Source organism: Melampsora larici-populina, assembly GCF_000204055.1.
Source record: "Melampsora larici-populina 98AG31 unplaced genomic scaffold MELLAscaffold_99, whole genome shotgun sequence".
Classification (NCBI taxonomy): Eukaryota; Fungi; Basidiomycota; class Pucciniomycetes; order Pucciniales; family Melampsoraceae; genus Melampsora; species Melampsora laricis-populina.
This window is the reverse complement of record NW_006768863.1, coordinates 85,752-104,567: the sequence shown is the minus strand read 5'-3', so window position 1 is coordinate 104,567 and position 18,816 is coordinate 85,752. Positions and strand designations below refer to the sequence as shown.

Genomic DNA, 18,816 nt, shown 5'->3' with positions numbered 1-18,816 from the left:
GAAACCCCGTCACCACCTTCCAGGGCTTCTTTGCGTCGACCACCGCTGGCCGCCGTAACCGCTGCTGGCTCGATTCGATTGCAGAGTGCTTGCATGCACTCTGCACTCCTCTATGGTTCCACGCCTCCAAAGGCAAGACCAATCACATCTATACGAAGGTCATGAAGGTTCTGTCCTCGCGCGCCACTTGGGAGATGTCACAGAAAGGACCTTCTTCGAGTTGATTTTCGACGCAAGAGATAACAGCAAGTCTGTTCCAGCTCCCGCGAGGTCTTTATTCCGTCTCCACCGTCTCCGCAAACTGGTTTGCTCTCGCGATTCTTCCCATCGCATTAACGAAACAATTCCCACGAATACTATCAACCTCTGTCCTCAAGACTTTCAAGGGCAATTGACTTATGCCCATACATCCGATTTGATCGCTCAATGGACCTCTCCAGCTGGAATCCGCGGAGTTTCTAACCGACACTGTCAAGCCTGCAAGAAATTGGACGAGGGCTCACCTCCATTTGTGGAGAGAAACCAGCTGTCTTTCGAACCTAACCCTCCTCCACCTCACCTCTACGTGCATCTCGAGCTTTCGAGATTCTTGATATCAGACTCAAAGAGACCCGAAATGGTGAGGATGCAGGCCGAGTGTAACTTGCCTTACAAATTAACTTTGTTTGGTATTGATTACTTCATGCGTGCACGAGGTTTTTGGGCAGGTGGACACTTTTGGTGTCAAGTGGTACGTACGGTTGGAGGCCTTACCGGGGTATGGCACCACAACGATTTGCAGAATGCAGGTATTGCAACATTGAGCAGTCGGGACCTGGAAAGTATTGGTGGAGCTATGGCGAGTACAAGCTGGGCAATGTACTCCCGAGAACCTACGACTGACGAAGCCGTGATTATCGAGGCTGCCAATGCAAAGATCATGAAGACCAATGCTGATATCAATGGCGATATCCCGTTCTCTCAAACTATGAAGTCACGAAAGAACAAAGGCGAAGACGCTCTCACGGCGGCTGAGAAGGCGCTAGATGATTCAACTGCTTCAGACCAATCCGAAGCTGACCAAGATGTGAAAGCTGGTGAGTCATAACTTTCTTTTATTATTGCTATTGATTCTTCACATATCACATATCATTCAAGGGTCTTTCTCATCCGCCAAACCAGAGGCCGCCATGGAAAGTATGACACAAGAGGAAATCGATAACATTTTGATCTCAGACACCGATGAAGAGGAACAGCTGAGGAGGTCACAGTCTCGAAGTGAGCAACTCAGCTTTCTTGTGTCCTCATGGTTTTTCCTGACCATAGATGATTCGTGCTGTTTCCGAAGTAGGTAACACCAACAACCAAACTAAGGCCCTCAAAAAGAAAGACGCGATCAAGGATGGGGAGGAAGGAACAGCTGATGAAAGCAAGACCGGCGCGACATCCAGTCAACGACGAATAAAGAAAGGTTAGTGTTGACACCTTGCCTGTTACTTTTTTATGACATACTGATGGTCTTACCACCCATCACAGCCAAGGCCAAAGCACGTCGCAAGGCCAATTCAAAAGCACAGGATGCTTTAGCGGAGGGGATTACAGAAACCAAACCCGGTGAGTTTTTCACAATCATTTTCTTTTAGTTGTTGCTCGTGGCTCACATGCTTGTTACATGTTTGTTGTGCAACAGTTGTTCCGAAAAAAGGTTGGAAGGGTTGGGAGCTTGTGCCCATTGACCCTGCCGAAACGGGAGTCATTAGCCCAGAGTCGGCGGTTAGTGGTACTAGAAGGAAGTCTAAGCGTAGGAAAACTTAGAATTCAACATTGGTGATATCATTCCCTAGCTTTTGGGGAGATGTACAAAGTAAAAGAAAAAAAGACACAAAATAGTTTCAAGATATTTCCGTTTATATCAATTCAGTACCCTCCTCCACCTGCTTCCTCTTAATGGTTTAGATATTTCCGTCTATAATAATATCACATCTCCTCTTAGTTCCCCTTCTTAGTTCCTCTTCGTAATAGAAATACATTCTGTGTCGATCGATTGGACAAGACTTGTACCTTTCGGTGAAAGCAAACAAGACTTTGCTTGTACCTACAAACCAGGAGGTAGGGTTTGCGCGCGCCTTCCACCTAGCCCACCCAAATGGAGTGATCTCATGAGTATTGTAGAAGGAAAAAGCCAAATGTAATACACTCACGAGACATGTTTGGCAACGCTTGAGCACCTATGTTCCCAGGAATGCTTGGCCCTGGACTGGGCTCTTGACTGGCCACCGTGGCTATCGAAGGATTGGTTATCAGCCATCCTGTGTGAATGGCTGATAACTGATGAAATGATAAACTTACACGTCCCTTCTACAGTAAAAGAATGGAAGGACTCTTGAGTCATGTTTGGGCCTTCGTGATTGTTGGTTGAACCTTCACGACTGGTTGAACCTTCACGGCTGTTGTTGGTGTTGGACTCGTCATGAGTGGGCTCTGTGGCTCCTCCGCTACCCTCGGTGGCAGCTTGACTTGCCATTGAGGCTAATTGCAGGCGTCACGATTGGAATTCCGTTAGGTAAGGAGAGAGAGGAAGGCGCTTACCAGCAGCTTGCTCCTCGATGGCGTCAAGGAGATCGAGATCGTCAGAAGACAATGTGATTGGCGCTTCGATCGCTGTTTAATCATCGCAAGTAAGCCCCAGTCTAATGTTTCCAACGTAGGTAGGAGAGTTCATTCAACTGACCTTCTTCGAAAGCTTGGGCAGCTTGGGCAGCCTCGGCAGCTTGGGCAGCTTGGGCAGCTTGGGCAGCTTGGGCAGCTTGGGCAGCTTGGGCAGCTTGGGCAGCTTGGGCAGCGAGAGCAGCTTGGGCAGCTTGGGCAGCTTGGGTAGCGAGAGCAGCGTCGGTCATGCGTAACATGTCCACGGTGTAAGTCTTTCCATTGCTCGCTCGACGCCAAGTGTCGAAATGGGGTTGACGAGGGAACGGGTTGGTGCTGATGCATCCAGTGGTGATGCGACTGTGGCCGAGCTCGCCACAGCGAAAGCATTGGTCCAATCCGTCATGGATGCCTGGATGGGATCTTGCGGTGATGATCCAAGGAAAGATTTCGGACTTGGAGCGGGGTGATAAGCTGTTAAACCAGGCGAGCTCTTCAGGTGTGGGGTTTAACCACCACCTAGGACGGATTGCCATGATGTTGTTAATGTTTATGATGGAGGAGATGGGGATTGGATGTTCACTAAGGTAATGTGGAATGGAGAACGTTGATTAAGAACGACTTGGAATGATCTGAAGGAGTCTTCTCGAACAAGTCTTCCCGTTAGGATATTGTGTCTTAATGATATCATAACGTTCTTGATATCCTAAGTCCAACTCCTTTGACTTTTGGTTTGGTCATATTATGCTCGGAATAAGAGCTGTAAAATTCAATATTACCCTCGTGAGAAATATATTTGCAGACACCCTTTTTTACGGAACAAAACGTCTGTGATGGATGCTCTGCAAATTTGCATAATAAAGGCACTTTATTGACTTTTACGCATCTTTTTTCCTTACAGACATTAACGTCTGCAAAAACTTCGAAATAAGAATCGCAAAATTCGACTTTGGACACCCACCGCAGAATTTTGCAGTCGATATCATACATCCATTTTCCCTTGCGATCATTCCTCCTTTGAGAATGTCTGTAAAAATCAACTTTCTCCGGGAGAAAGTTGATTTTTACAGACATCACGATTTACAGACATTATTGTCTGTAAATCGTAGTCTGTAAAAATCTCGGGCCCCATATTTTACTTGGTCCCCTCATGACAATTACCGTTGCAGTTATGTTCTTCGAATATAGCCTCCACAGACTTCTACTGTTGCTGCAAATCGTCAGCCAGCTCTGCGGAGGCTCTGCGACATTGGCACTTCTGATGTTACATTGATCTTTGATATTGGTACCGAAACGATGTCGTCCCATTGAGGTTCACTGAGCCGTGATGGCCCGCGGTTTGAGGTACCCTGTCCGGGGTATGCACCGTGTACATAGCGTTACGTTGAAACTGAGACCCTGACGTAATGAAGCTCCATCAAAACAAATCAAAGTTCTGTAATACCGCAAAGCCTCTGCGTCAACGAGATGGCACGTCCACAAGCTCAAAATGTACCACTGGATGGTGACTATCTTCCGTTGCGGTTAACAGGGATATTTTGGGTTCTCAATTCCGTAAGTTGTAGTCATAGCATTTTAACTTTGGTTGACATTCTATCCTAGGTCGACGTCCCATCACAGGTAGTACTGGGTTGACGTGTGTACGCGAGTCAATGCGTGGCCACAAATGCCAACTTTGATACTCTCGATTTGACAATTATGGAGAACGGTAGCCATTCAATTATCATTTCTGATAGCGCTTTTTTAATGACCGGAGTATTAATTCAAGGGAGTATCCGAAGGGCTGTGAAATTTTGTAGCGGCTACTGCTACTCACTACTTTTCGGCTACTTACAAATCGCAGCCATCCCAATCTGGAAATGAGTGACATGTATCACACGACACTGACGAAAAGAGATTTACTCATCTGCTTGCGTCGTCGACGAGGCTCATCCGGCGATCCCACCCACCTGACCTTCCGAATGGCATTTAAAACGGCGTGCTCATCCTCCGTTCCGGTCACATTTCATCAAGGAAGACCGATTGGCCAACATCTCACCTCCAACACCACACATCAGTGACAATGAAAGAGGCCTCACGGGAATAAGTACGTCCAATGTAGATATTTCAACCCACGCGCAGATATTATTAAAGAACAAACAATAAATTAACGACGCACATCCCCTCCCGTATCATTAAATCGATCATTATTTCTGATCATGGCGACCCCAAACTTGAAACCTCTGGACCCGTCGAAGCCACTGCCTCCGATTAATATCAGTCGAAAACGTCAACTTACTGGCGTGATTTGTGAATCACCTAATTGTACTAGCAAGACACCTCACTCCACGACTTACTACAAACCCAAGAACCAGCCTAACAGACCATTGATTGGCATTAGTGTAAGATATGACAACATCACGTGTGGCGGACCCAACCAAGTGAGTTACTAATCAAATCGAATTTATTTTGCAGTGTCCTTTTGGAGGCTACTGTCGAACATATATTCGCGCCATTTATCACGAAGCCCTCATCAAACACAACCAACAATTCATTCGGCAACAGAAACGGAAGCGCGATCAAACAGATCAGGACTACGTGTTTGCAATGGAATTGCAAAATCTGCTGAACCAACAGGCCGACGCCGACGACGCTTTCCCTCACTTCAACTCGCAATACCCTCCATCAGCCAATGATGCACCACGCGAGCAACCGCGCTCGCCCGTCACTCCAACGCCTTACCCAAACGCTGCTCGAATCACGGGACAACCTCAAGTCAGTCGAAACCAGGCCGGCACAAGTTTAATTACCGGAGGACAGTGCGGTGGGGTCGATGGAAGCACCGCTAGCGGTCACTTGAATCGGAGAAACAACGCATGTAACGCCAAGGCATGCTTCGACGTGAGCAGTTTACTTCCTCAATTCTTCATATCACATGCCTTACTGAAAATTTTGTATTTATCCAGTGCTGTGTGAAGCTGAATCCGAATACTCACCTGTGTGTACCACACTCCGCCCAGGCCAAAGCCAAGAACAAGGCCAAACCACCCAAACCGGCAGCAGTAAAATCCACAGTCACAACTACCATAGATTTAACTTTGACCCCGACACCACCTCAACCTCCTGCGTCGAACAATGTTCACTTCGCCATACCAGCCACCCAGGGGGGTGGTAATACGTACAGGCGTCAATGCGACCAGGCCTACGCTTTTCGTACCCTTGCCATCAAGCACCAAGCGGACGAGCGTAGACAGAACGAAGAAATAGAAAAGGCCAACAACACCGTTACCATTGTGGTGTGGGGCGCATCCAATGTTAGTTGGTTGTGATTCCTATTATCCTAATACATGGTATCAAATATATATGTATTATTACTTTACTCACATGAGAATTATAAACAGAACCACGGGGGAACATCCATCGAGAGCGAAATTTGGCGAGAATATATACCCAGCTGGCCCCGATTTCAACTCGACCAATCACAGGACCTAACGGAAATGGTACAGCGAGAGTTAGGCGTAATATCCAATCAGCGATTGAAAGTGTGGAGTGATGCGGAACAACATTGGGTAAGTGAAATTAAAATTAAGGATATTAAAATTAAGTGGATACAAAACGTGTTGGATTGGCTCACCACACAACCACATCCTGTTACCTTGTAGATTGGCCTACGGTTATCAATTCTGGAGACCTACCCAGAGGATTGCCGACGAATCCTTATCATGTTTCCCTCTCTCCAAGAGAGCCAATGCAAGGGTCTCGATCAACAACTCGCACTTGTGAACATTGCGTTGCACAAACCGGATATCCGTCTAGACACCTTAGGGCATTCCGATCCGGGCTGCCCTCCGATCATTGAGTTATTGACCGAAAGTACTGCACCAGAAGCAACTACACCTCCAACATCGCCTATACGCAACCGATCATATTCATCAAGCGCCACACCCGAATTACCAACCGAAGGACCCCCTTCACCTCCACCTCTAGCAGATCGCGCCGACAATACTCCCAATGTCAACCCATCAGAACATGCTGAAACAATAGGCACAAAGACCCCAAAGTGGCCCACCAACGTCAGCATGCAGCGGATGCTCAAATTTCTTGAACTCACTACCGGAGACTATAAGATCAGCATTCCCTCCGCCTGGAATCAATTGTTTGGCGGCGAAGGAATGACTTATGTACCGTCAACTGCTTCCCTTTATCGCCGGTGGATGGACAACTGCAAGAGACACGAACTTGTCGCGTTTGTTTCAGCACACCCCAAAAGCGTTGTACAAGATGGGTTGAACCAATTCGATCATGTTTGGAAGCAAATTAGGAAAGAAGTCGCTGCCAAGAAAGCTGAGGCTGCTAAAGCAGCGGAATCAGGTGATAAAGCAGGTGAATCTGGACCTGGTAAAGCAAGCGCAGTTAAACACAAATCTAAGAGACCTAAATTGGTTACATGAAGTTTATATTTTGTTTGTTTCATTTCTTGTTTTCTTTGTTCTGACTCACCACTTGTATATATATCAAAAGGATTGTAAATTTATGATGTTTGCAATACATCATACTTTATATATAACGGCACCGATTCATTGAGAAGACATACACACTTGAGGCAGCGAGTACTATTCAAAATATACACATATTCAGTGAGATGAATGACACACACATTTTGATAAATAATTAAAATACGTAACGAAATAAATGAAAAAAACAATAATCATAGAGTTAATCGGGCCAAGCCCATCTCTTTGCATATTTGGTCACATTGATGTCCTCCTCTAAAATCAAAAAAAGGCATATCCATTCTATCACTATTTTCCAAGTAGTACGATCTAACAAAATGCATAATGATTAGACACCAGATGTGAGTTTATACGTGCCAAATAAGATGTTAACAAATTGCTTACGCTTTATTGAAACATAATACATTAGAGATACTACCCCATTGGTCACAGTCTATTTGACCGATCAAAGTCACTCCGCCACTATGTTGGTAGGCATAATGAATGAATGCAAATAACAACGCCTTCCAAGGATCAGACTTGGGCAACGTGTCCCTGAAGCACGACTGATAAACATAACGTGTTCTGACAGATTCAGGTTTAACTTCCACCAACATCCATCGGGGAACATCATCGTCGAGAGAGCCAATAGTTTGCAAACATGAGACGCGCGGCACCTGTTCACCCAGCACATGGCGAATGTTAATAAGTTACCAGAGAAAAAATCAAACATAGGCACTTACGTGTAACGCAGCCGCACGTATGAACCATTCGCGGAACTGTTGGGCTAAGTAACCCTCAGGCAGGCATTCCTCCTTCCACATTTGGTGTAACCGCGCTTTGAACAATTTTAACATGCTCGCAACATAAATATGAGCATTGACAAGCTCAAGGGCTCTTTCCCTGCCGGAAGTAGCCGAATAAGACCAAGAAAAGTGAAACCTAGCTACACTGGCGTACGGAATCTCAACACCGTCGCCTTGTAATTCACGCGCTTGCCATTCGTTGACGTCTCTGGATTTTGAAAAGTCAACTATATTACCTAGTTGAAATAAAACAACTGCCTCAGATAGAGCAGTGCAGTTAGTCGGTTCGTATGTTGGATTGGATCCTTCGCCGTAAAAGTATTTCATGTGGTAAAGGAACGCGGCACGTTTTGATGGTAAGTCCGGTCGCAAGGTGCAAGTGCGGATGGGATTAGATACTAATATTATAAAGCCAGGTCCTAAAGCAACTGAGGCCATGACGTAGGAACAATGACATTGTTATTTAATACTAGTACTAATAAATAAAACTTGTCCCACTCACCTTCAGAGTTGCTGTGTCTCACAGCACGCGGGGCCCTCGCCTTGTAAGAAGTTCGACCAGAACGTACAATGGTTTCAGACTGTGTGTCGTTATTCTCGTCTTGATTATCGGTTCCCCCAAGTACCTCAGGTGTTTTATCCGCGCCAACACATACTCCACTGGCATGTTGGCTGGGGTCTTTACATGATTCAATAATTGGAGTGGAAGATGTGGGTGAAGTTGGAGGTTCCGTTATGTCAGGCGTTGAGGTTATAGCATCTGATAAAGTAGTAAGATGTTCTGATCCTTGGTTGCGCGAAGGCATAATGCTTAACACGAGTTATGAGTTATTGCTGTCAGGAACGAAATATTAGCAGCACATCTGATACAAATGTATATATATTGTGTGGCTTGTATCTTCACTCACGTTGTGTGTGTCCTTTGTGAAGTATGATGATATCTTACAAAATAGATAGACAAACGTAACATCAATGATTCATTATCATTAATGTGTTGGTTCATTAGTTACCCATTATTGATAAACAAATGTGGTTTCGCAAATGACCAATATAATGATACTTCATCACTGGGAAATAGGATCTTTCATGGTGAATAACATCATTAGGTGTTACCGATCACATCCGATCACATCCAATCACCTCCAAAATGCTGAGATATTTTCGGCTGGAAATTGTTAATTTCGCTGTACTCAGTGTTTTAGACAAAACCAGATAATCAATTCCTCGCTTCAATAAAACCAATTGGAAGACATAGACTAACAACATAAACAAATGGCCGTATCAATCACGCTGGATGATATATATATATAAATAAATAGCTGAACAAATACATGTAATTTATATTGATCTCTATCACGCTTATTTGAGAAACAACTTCTTCAGACGAATCATGTATATAGATAAGAAGATAATATTTTAATATCCAATAACCAGGGCATGTCGCAAGGCCACCTATAAATTTCGGAAACAACTGCTTCAGACACTTCATGTATATAGTAATAAGTTAATATTTAAATATCCAAGATCCACGAAGTGTGGACCACCTATAAAGGTAAACACCTCATTCAGACAATTCATGTATATATAGTAATAAAGTAACATTTGACTTTCCAATTACAACCACGGCATGTGGTCCTCCTATAAAGGCCATCTATAAATGTATATATGGCCGTCAAAATTTAAATGGTAAATTTCACCACAGGCGTTCTTCATATACCATTTCGCGTAAATTACGCTACATGATGTTAGCGTAACCATGAGATTGAGGCTCATGGTAATATCCCAATATATCTTCATCCACCTACGGGAAAAACGAATTATTATCAATTGACATGGCCAATATTCGCAAATTAAAGATGTTGCGTTAATCAAAATTACACTCACAATCACGCATTCGAGTTTATGGTTATCATCAATAAATGTAGGTTTTGTAGCAATTCCAATAACACTCGAAGACGCGGTGGCGCTGGCATTTGATAGTGCCTCATGATTCATTGGCATGACTTTGTGACTACAACCCTGTTCGACCGGTTGTTCTGTGCGAAGAGATATTAAAGTACATTATCAATATATAGATTATACTTGTTAGGGCAAATTTTACCGTACGTACCAATAATTACGCTACTTTCATTTCCACCATGGGGAGACAAACTGACATTGGTAGAGAAAGAAGAACCGACTGGTTGGGTACTGAGTACCTGATCCTCAACGTCTGAAGGCCCTTGAGAAGTCAACTCAGACTTCTCTTGGGAAACGACCGGGGATGGTATGAAATTAACTAAAAAAATGTGTTAGATAGATATTGTTTTAGTTAATTTCATCTCTTATTGCTACAACGGAACTCACCGCGTTTTTCAATTGAATCCAGGAGCTCCAAATCCTCGGGTGTCAAGTCAAATTCGGCCATGCTATCTTCATCTTCGTCTACAATATGACGCTTTAAATTAGGGCAGTTCAAGTCCAAAGTCGCGGACAATGCGCCGCGCTTGAGCAAACACAAATTTTAGGTGTGTTCGCGCCTGTCTTTTTGCGTTCGCAGAGTGGCAGAGGCCGTAAAATGTGGTTTTACGGCCTTGTAAAATCAGGTACAACCTTGGAAAAACCTCCATGTGTTCCTGATTTGACATCCTCGATCACCTCGTTAGTGCGTTTGCCAAGTGCTTTTTTTCCAAACATGTTTTTTTTGGAGACACTTGGTAAATCGTTCTGACGTCCTCTGTCTAACTGATATCCACCTCGCATCAAACATACCCACCTCTTTCACACGTCAAGTCTTCTGCGTTCCTCCTGCTCATTTTCCTCACCATGCCTCGAGTATCTGACCGAGTGACCGCCATACGAGATCTGACCACCTTGTGTTTGTTCGCTCATATGAATGCGGCGACAGACACGCCGGGACATGAAGACCGCCAACTAGACCCTAGTGATGGAAGGTTTTATTTTCCATCTGACAACTTGATGGCGACCTTGTATGACGAGCTTTTTGACGACGAGTTGCAGTGGGGTGATATGCTGTCTACTATCATCTCCAGGCGTTATCTCCAGCCTTGATTTCGAGTCCAACTGGCCAACCCATTCGACCTGCGCGATATGTTGCATACCAGAAGGACAGACTTTCGTCAGGCCATGCGAACAACCCCAGAAGGATTCCTCGCGCTTTTGAATTTGATACATCAAGATCCTGTCTTTCAATGTAATACCCACAATCCTCAACCTCCGGTGATACAGCAACTCGCGATGACACTTGAACGTCTAGGAAGCAACGGTAATGGCGCCTCTGTCGGACGTTTTGCGAGAAACTACAAAGTAGGACGTGGCTCGGTGGTCAACTGCACCCGCAGGGTTATATCCGCCATTCTCAACGCGGGCGATCACTATGTTTCATGGCCCAAATCGGATCGACGCAAAGCGATTTCCAAGGTCCTTGAACGCGACGGATTCCCCGGGTGTGTGGGATTTGTGGATGGCACTACTATCCCCCTCTTCCAGCGACCGGGACGTGATGGCGAGGTGTTTTTTGATCGAAAGCACCGTTACTCCATCAATGTTCAGATTATATGTGATTGCGACAGGAGAATAACTTATGTTTATGGGGGATGGCCGGGTTCGTGCTGTGATAGTACGGTTTATGGCAAAACAGATGTTTCAAACAATCAACATAAATATTTTGACAAAGGTCAGTCACCTCTTTCTCACTTTGAGCTGTTTGTTCAAATCGATCGACTGAAACCTCGTGTCCTTACATAGGGGAATACATAATAGCGGACTCCGCATATCTTCCTTCGGAAACTGTTGTGCCATCATACAAAGGCCAGGCAGCGTACGTTGAGCGCAACAGGCAGTTTAACTGGTGTGTTGCGAAGGCTCGCGTCCGCAACGAGCATTGCATCGGTATCCTGAAGGCTCGGTGGGCGTCTCTTCAAGGGCTACGTTTGGCTCTCAATCGGCGAGAAGATATGGTCCATATCTTGCGATGGGTACGCTGTTGCATCATACTCCACAACATGTTGGCAGGACTCGGCAATGCATGGGAGGATGAGCCGGATGATCTGATCTTGGCAGACAGAGGTGAAGCCGGCCTAGAAAGCAATCGCGAGGCGGTTTCAGATTTGGGTATGATGGAACGTGGTAGATCTAAAAGGGAGGCTGTGCGAGATCACGCCGTAGCGTACAACTGGGAATCGGGCGGCCTCCCAATTGTGCAATGAGGTTTTATTCATTCGAGAGGTTCAATTGGTTTTGTTTTCTTGGCCTTGTTTTTTCTCTTCTTTTTGAAATCTTCTTTCTTTCTTTCGTTATTTGCCGTGTCTTCCCTTTGGTTATGTGAGTGATCGGTTCGGTGTTTGTTTTTCTCTTCCTCCTCTTTGTTTCGTGTTTCTAATCTTTCTTGCCATTATAAGTCTGTCTAGTACCTTGCAATGAATGGGCTATGTACTCTCACTTTGTTTACTCTCATGCGAGGTGCTTGATCATTGGATTTTGAAATGTCACACTCACGCTTTTTAGATGATTATAAAAAGAAACAACTAATACTATTTTCATACTAATTTCTTAAGTCACGTGTGTTGGAAACAAAAGGAAACAAACAAACACCATGAGAGACACAATCAATTTCATACTAATTTCTTAAGTCACGTGTGTTGGAAACAAAAGGAAACAGGTGTGTTGGAAACAAAAGGAAACAAACAGACACCATGAGAGACACATTCAATTTCATACTAATTTCTTAAGTCACGTGTGTTGGAAACAAAAGCAAACAGACAGACACCATGAGAGACACATTCAATTTCATATCTTAAGGAGACACATATTGGCGATTTGGTGAAAGAAAGCAATTTGGTGCAAGAAAACATATAAGAAGGCAACAAAGGATATGAAGGTAATAAATCGTGAAATACATATACTTCATAAAAGTAAAATTATAACGAAGACGACTGAACTTGATGACCGGGATAACTTAACATGACCGGGATAACTTAACAAACGTTGAACTGGTCTGTGAGATCAAACGAGTTGGGAATCAGCAAAGAATGGCCAAAACGACGACTCAGAAAGGATTGCACCATCACTTACCATTGGCCCTCGTCGGGATATACGAGACGCAGATAGGCCTCCAGCTCTTGGGGGCTCTTTCCCTCAAGTACTAGCTTTTCACAAAAAGCTTTGCGTTCCTTGCGTGCCACAATTGCGAGTCGATTGCGCTCCTCCTCTCTTTCCAAAAAGAATTTCTCTTTCGCCCAACTTAGGTCGGATTTCCGCGCTTCAACCTCCGCGTTCTGTTTGGCAGCGTCAAACTCTTGGCGCCACTCATTCGCAGCTCGAAGCATTTCGATTTTAGCGGCATTACCCTGTTGCATCGCCGTAGCCACAGGATGTTTCAATTCCTTGCCACGCACTGTCGAAGGGTCAATTGACGGGAGTGGGTCCACAGGTCGGCGCGCGAGAGTTGAACGATTAGCAGCGCGGACTTTTGGCAAAGTGTCGTCATCTTCAGAGGAGGAATCCAAAGCGCGTTCTTCGGCTGTCAAAGTGTCCTTTTTGGAAGCCTTGCGTTTCGAGGTCTTGCAAGGAGGGGCACGCGAGTGCTTGATGATCATATTGGAAACTAACTCGGGCGCTTCGGTGGTGGCCATCGGCAGTTTAGGGGTCGGTGGTGGAGAGTGAATATCATTGTCCAGAAAACGGCGATAGTGCGAGTTGAGAAGTTGTTCTGGTGTCGGAACATCATTGGATGGTTGAACTGGACCATCTTGGGACGGCGGTACTTGCGATTCGAATAACTCCTGATAGGCCTCGAGCTCTTCAGCGTCCGGACTAGAGAAACGTGGACGGCCAGCCAAAATGGTTTGCTTGGAGATCGGTTGTGTGGCCATAATCTTGGGATTACCTTTGTTGGACGTCGAAAGGAACATTGAATCAATGTTCAAGCAAAGGGGCCAGGGAGAGTGCTAAAGACTTACTACGATTGGCCATGAGCGAGTGATCATGGCCATCGGTGGTACTGCCACCATCACTCTCCACACCATGGATGTCGAGATTGTTGGTGAGTTCCTCGTTCTCGTCCTCGTTGGCCGATGAGACCCCTTCGGAAATGCCTGTCTCGAGAATGCCAAAGGGATTGATGTTCCCTTTGTCACGAAACAAAATGTCCATGTCTTCAAAGCATGGGCACATGGATTCTAAAAGGTCATGCATGTTGTGAATACCGTCCGCAACGTTCTTCGCGGACAATCCACTCCCCGTCTTCAAACTGAAAGCTTTGGTCTTGCTGTATTTCGACTTGAAACGTTTCAACCGTTGATGTAAAACTCGGCCATTCAGTCGCATGTCTGTCGAATTGTTGCGAATGTTATAATTGTTGTTCAGTTTGATCGCGAGCGAATTTAAAATAGTCTGTGGATTCATCGGCAGTCCAGATACCCTAGTCTGGCTTCCCCCTCCAAAAAGAGCATTACAGATATTCGGTCGACCAAGGTATGCAACAATCGTTTGGTAATCCACTAGTTGGAACGCCGGACTATCTCGAGTTTGTTTCGCTGAGGCCACCTCTGATGCGGCGCGTGCGCGTTTTTGGGCAGCCAGTCGGGATCTTTTCACGGCTGAAGGCGTTGCTCGATTGGAAGAGGGTATTCCTGAGGCCAACAAGTCCTCCTCGATTTGTGCCCTAGTGCGACGGGTTCTGCGGGGAGCCTATTGAAAACAAAAGTCAGTCGTATGTTAAGTTTCTGCAAACATCAATAACATCACGAAGTGCTACACAGAATCACTGACCTTGCCTGTGGCATCCATCGTAGTTGGCATGTAGATAAGAGATGAATATTGTTTCAGGAAGAGTTGAGATATAAGAGGTATGTATGGTCAAAAGTCGAATCAATCAAAATCAAAATGAATGAAACCAAGATGCCGGATAAAGAGAAAGGGGTGGATGATATGAAACCAAGAAGCCGGATAAAGAGAAAGCGGTGGATGATTGATCGAGGACCTAAATGGAATCACACCGGTGTTTTCTTGGATCACAAAAGCCACAGGTCGGGCGTGATTTATATCAAACCGAACGTCCAACTACCTGGGGGTCGTTTGTAGTTCCAAGACCAAAGAGTCCAAACGCAGGGCGTGCTGATGATAGGTCCGCGTCGGAGGGCCTGGGGTTGTAATGCGGAAGTCCTGATATGGTTGATATCGTAAATGAAGAACCTGTGAGATCAGTTGGTGATCGGTGAGATGACGAATATCTGGAGCTGATTGTCGATATGAGGATGATATCGAAGGGGAAGCGGGATGGGTACGTACGACAAACCCTCAGAGGTTAAGTCCCCCTAACCTTCTTTCGCGAGTCCCCCTAACCTTTTTTTCGCGTGGTAATGAAAGAGGCATGCAGAAAAAAAACTTGATCCTTGTTTTGCTTCCGAAACGGCCGTTGACATCAAGGAACACAAACAAAAAAAAAAACTTTCAAACAAGAAAGAAAAAAAACCTTGCTTTTTTATTTAGCCCAAAGGATGTAAAAAATTTACGACCAAATAAGCGCTCGCAAGTTGGTGAACCAGCTCTAGAGCTGGTTCGCAAAAGTTAAAAATATACATAAAATTTTAAGGGACCGAGCAGCCCATAAAAAATAAGTCAAGGCTGTAAAGGCCCGTCTTGAACTGCCCTTTTATTAAAGAAGGTCGTTGTGCAACGGCTCTGAGAGTGAAATGTCCTTACCTGGATTTGCGTCTGCAAGACTTGCACGCGCAAGGTCCTCAGGTTTCATGTTGAGCTTGTCCTTGCTGTAAGACAAGCCATTAACCGTTCGACGCCAATCTTTGAAAAGAGCACCGCCCGCCTTCACACGGCTAGTGCAAGGCTTCCCATTCATTCGACTGTGTCCAAACTTATTGCAAGTGTAGCACTGCTCTATGCCGGCTCTAACACATGGGTGGTGACGTTCGGACATGGGGAAAGGAAAAACCTCCGACTTGGAGCGGGCATCTAGAGATCTGAACCAAGCAAGGTCGGCTGGGGTTGGACGATTTTTTATGTTGCGAATAGCAGGCATTAAGTCAGAGCAATTTAGTTAGTTAGTGAGAAAAGGTAGAGGCGAAAATGTGACTATTCGAATGTCAGGATGAAGGATAATGGGAATGGCAGACAAGTTGATGATCTAGAATCGCCGGCATCCATATATATATATATATGACGGCGACGCGTAATGATTAGTTCATTACGCGTCGCATCACTAACAAACAGGTAGGCGTGTTTGTTTGTTATTCACTTGCTCCAGACTCTGGAAGCATATCCAAGCTCAGCAACATTAGATAACTCAAGCAGGTGACTGATATTCGTACATAAGTGCATAAATACGAGATATATCTGGTGTATTCTTTGGATGGAAGCCATCCAAACATGTGGACACGGTGAAAGGGCTAACGTGTCCACATGATGTATGTAGATGTGGAATTGTCAATCATGGATATAGGATAACTTTCCTTTCAACCTTTAGGGTAGAATAAAGGCAATGGAAAACCTTACCGTATACCGGCGCGTCTTTTCTTTTATTTATATTGTAGATCGGTTCACTTCAAAACATTGATTTGAACCGAATTAGTTCTACGACATATACACATAAATTTAAAATCACTGCTGATGATGTAAGAAATTACTTGAACTAAAACTTCATGACCACGGAACGCGAAAGAATTAAAGTATATACATGGTTGAGGGTTGAGTCTATATATATCGACGACACATATCACGGTTACAACAATTCAAAAAGGAACGTTACCAAGCATCTCACAAATCTTATTGCAAACATGCTGCTCTTCAAAAAGCTTGAATTGGCGATCGATCAAAGTTGCCAGTTTCGGATCATCACGGCCGTGATATGGAGGGCTGCTATTATATGATATCAGACGCGTAAGTGGGGAGTGAACTTTTGAATACAGTAAGTGAAAGACCGAGATCGTAGATACACACTTTCTAACATAGCATAACAAGTTACTGATCTGCCCGTGTTCATCACAGTCCAGACTGGAAATCAAAGTCTGATTATTGCTCAGGTTGTAAGTATAGTGAAGGAATGCGTTGATAAGTTTGGTCCAAGTATTAGGTTCCGATGGAGGATTATGGAAGTTGTCCTCATACACAAAAGAGTGAGACTTATCGGTAGCGCTCTCGCATATCATCCAACGAGGGTCATTTTCATACTGCGACCCTGCTGACTGCAATACATGGCATGTCTGAACCTAAATAACAAGCAAATAAATACGTCAATCTCTGTTTTGCCTGATATAATCAGGCTTTAATCAGGCTTTCATATATATAACAAGAAACTCTCACCGCCATAGCACACGCGTAGGAATACCATTTTTGGTATTTCGGAATAACCTTTCCTGTACCTTTTTTGCGTTTTACGAATATCATGTATTTAAAAGATTTCAAAGCCATGGCAACGTGGCGATTGCTTTCCGCAAGAGCGAAACATTCAGGACGACCTTGTGAAGGCAAGTCAACCCACGACTTGTGGAATTTAATGAAATGAAATCCCCTGATTAAGCCACGTATTTCTTTGTGACTGAAGTATATTCGGCGTACGATCCAATCATCGTTCATTTTATCATCTACCTCATGGTAACACTTGAATACGACACGGTCTTCTAATACAATTACGTCCTCCTTTTGATCGTAAGTTTCTGTGTTTCGAAAGCCTTTTGGCTTTAATCGATAAAGTGTTCCTTCCTCTTTTCTCCCGAGGTCTTCCAAATCTTCGTAATACGGAACTGCCTCAATGGTTTGATCAGATACAGTGCCGGGTAAGGCGAGATATTGGCTATCTGTTACTGGCCAAGTATGATAAGTAACTTTCGGATGTTTGAATCAGAACAATCAAACTCGGTGTCTAAAACACATACCTGAAGAGTCCGTGAGGGTTAAGGGCTGCGAGTTAATGTGATCTTCCGGAAGGTGATGAGCAACTTCGTGTAAAATATTAGTGCCAATGGTGCTGTTAATTTCTAACGGGGTAGACATTGCTAATATAACAATATTCAATATTTATTGCTAAAGGATAAATAATCAATCTTTAACGTCTGACTGTACTAGTTATATGAGATCGTGGTGTTCTAATATAACAAAATGATAATCGAGGAGGATGAGGCTATATACGGCGGATTATTCCAAAATATGAAATATATTATTACACTTTATATGAGGAACATCCAAAATTATAGTCACGGGGTCACGAATATTTTATTAATAATTTATAAAGTTGTCATCGTGCTCCTTGCCCGTGTACTCGATATCAGTGATATCATTGATCCAAGGAACCATCCTTACATGCGCGGTTTTGTGATTTGCTGAGTTATTCCCATGGGTGATTTGTAGCAAGACTGAGCTGAGCAAATGGAAAGCGTGTGATACCTTTTTAGTCGCGATCAAACAACTATTGCCTCATGACTCGCAAAGTTCAACTTTTGGAGATCGCAATTATACCAATTATACCACTTACGTGTGGTTTAGGAAAATTTTACAATATATGCTTACATCACGTTTAAATCAAAACCGAAAAAATCCAATCGGGAGGCTGCATTACTCCTCATTGAGCTGGAGTCAATGATGATTAATTATTTGATTAATGGAGAAAGATGCCAAATACAATAATGGAAAAGTAGTACATTAAAAATGTATACAACGTATTTCACACAAGAAAAGTGATAATAAATAATAAATTTATACGGTAATAATGTGACAACAAGGTAATAAAAATTATAATTGATAATAAATAACTACTGATGAATAATACATCAGGATGCATATATTTATTATTAAAAAAAGATTTATTATTATTCATCATGGCGTGAAGGAGGCTAGGGCTAGGCGAGTACCAACACACGGTGTCAGTTGGTCCCCAGGGGGGAAGTTGAGTACTCAGTGTT

At 44.1% G+C, this 18,816-nt stretch overlaps 8 protein-coding genes across 8 annotated transcripts; 2 read left to right on the top strand and 6 right to left on the bottom strand.

Annotated features, from left to right (window-relative positions):
* Positions 1-919: 919 nt before the first annotated feature.
* Positions 920-1,794, top strand: MELLADRAFT_113907 (uncharacterized protein; the record flags this gene model as incomplete). The annotated part of the gene is made up of 5 exons (XM_007418658.1): positions 920-1,076; positions 1,138-1,257; positions 1,331-1,450; positions 1,516-1,593; positions 1,670-1,794. 5 exons carry the CDS (start codon positions 920-922, stop codon positions 1,792-1,794), a joined length of 600 nt encoding a protein of 199 aa, XP_007418720.1.
* Positions 1,795-1,931: 137 nt separating this feature from the next.
* MELLADRAFT_113906 (uncharacterized protein) lies at positions 1,932-3,161 on the bottom strand (the record flags this gene model as incomplete). The annotated part of the gene is made up of 5 exons (XM_007418652.1): positions 1,932-2,112; positions 2,181-2,307; positions 2,329-2,508; positions 2,569-2,640; positions 2,711-3,161. 5 exons carry the CDS (start codon positions 3,159-3,161, stop codon positions 1,932-1,934), a joined length of 1,011 nt encoding a protein of 336 aa, XP_007418714.1.
* Positions 3,162-4,823: 1,662 nt separating this feature from the next.
* Positions 4,824-7,055, top strand: MELLADRAFT_113905 (uncharacterized protein; the record flags this gene model as incomplete). The annotated part of the gene is made up of 5 exons (XM_007418659.1): positions 4,824-5,045; positions 5,080-5,505; positions 5,571-5,918; positions 6,006-6,173; positions 6,267-7,055. 5 exons carry the CDS (start codon positions 4,824-4,826, stop codon positions 7,053-7,055), a joined length of 1,953 nt encoding a protein of 650 aa, XP_007418721.1.
* A 257-nt stretch (positions 7,056-7,312) lies between these two features.
* Positions 7,313-8,709, bottom strand: MELLADRAFT_96233 (uncharacterized protein; the record flags this gene model as incomplete). The annotated part of the gene is made up of 4 exons (XM_007418644.1): positions 7,313-7,427; positions 7,503-7,774; positions 7,841-8,331; positions 8,406-8,709. 4 exons carry the CDS (start codon positions 8,707-8,709, stop codon positions 7,313-7,315), a joined length of 1,182 nt encoding a protein of 393 aa, XP_007418706.1.
* Positions 8,710-9,638: 929 nt separating this feature from the next.
* On the bottom strand, positions 9,639-10,310 carry MELLADRAFT_69622 (uncharacterized protein; the record flags this gene model as incomplete). The annotated part of the gene is made up of 4 exons (XM_007418636.1): positions 9,639-9,704; positions 9,788-9,939; positions 10,014-10,181; positions 10,250-10,310. 4 exons carry the CDS (start codon positions 10,308-10,310, stop codon positions 9,639-9,641), a joined length of 447 nt encoding a protein of 148 aa, XP_007418698.1.
* A 3,260-nt stretch (positions 10,311-13,570) lies between these two features.
* Positions 13,571-13,876, bottom strand: MELLADRAFT_96232 (uncharacterized protein; the record flags this gene model as incomplete). Its single annotated transcript, XM_007418643.1, has 3 exons — positions 13,571-13,613; positions 13,661-13,790; positions 13,864-13,876. The coding sequence occupies 3 exons, from the start codon at positions 13,874-13,876 to the stop codon at positions 13,571-13,573; spliced, it is 186 nt and encodes a 61-aa protein (XP_007418705.1).
* A 356-nt stretch (positions 13,877-14,232) lies between these two features.
* Positions 14,233-15,941, bottom strand: MELLADRAFT_118622 (uncharacterized protein; the record flags this gene model as incomplete). The annotated part of the gene is made up of 3 exons (XM_007418651.1): positions 14,233-14,593; positions 14,675-15,097; positions 15,608-15,941. 2 exons carry the CDS (start codon positions 15,939-15,941, stop codon positions 14,949-14,951), a joined length of 483 nt encoding a protein of 160 aa, XP_007418713.1.
* Positions 15,942-16,627: 686 nt separating this feature from the next.
* MELLADRAFT_118621 (uncharacterized protein) lies at positions 16,628-17,998 on the bottom strand (the record flags this gene model as incomplete). The annotated part of the gene is made up of 4 exons (XM_007418650.1): positions 16,628-16,777; positions 16,859-17,127; positions 17,222-17,715; positions 17,794-17,998. The coding sequence occupies 4 exons, from the start codon at positions 17,909-17,911 to the stop codon at positions 16,651-16,653; spliced, it is 1,008 nt and encodes a 335-aa protein (XP_007418712.1).
* Between the last annotated feature and the right edge of the window lie 818 nt (positions 17,999-18,816).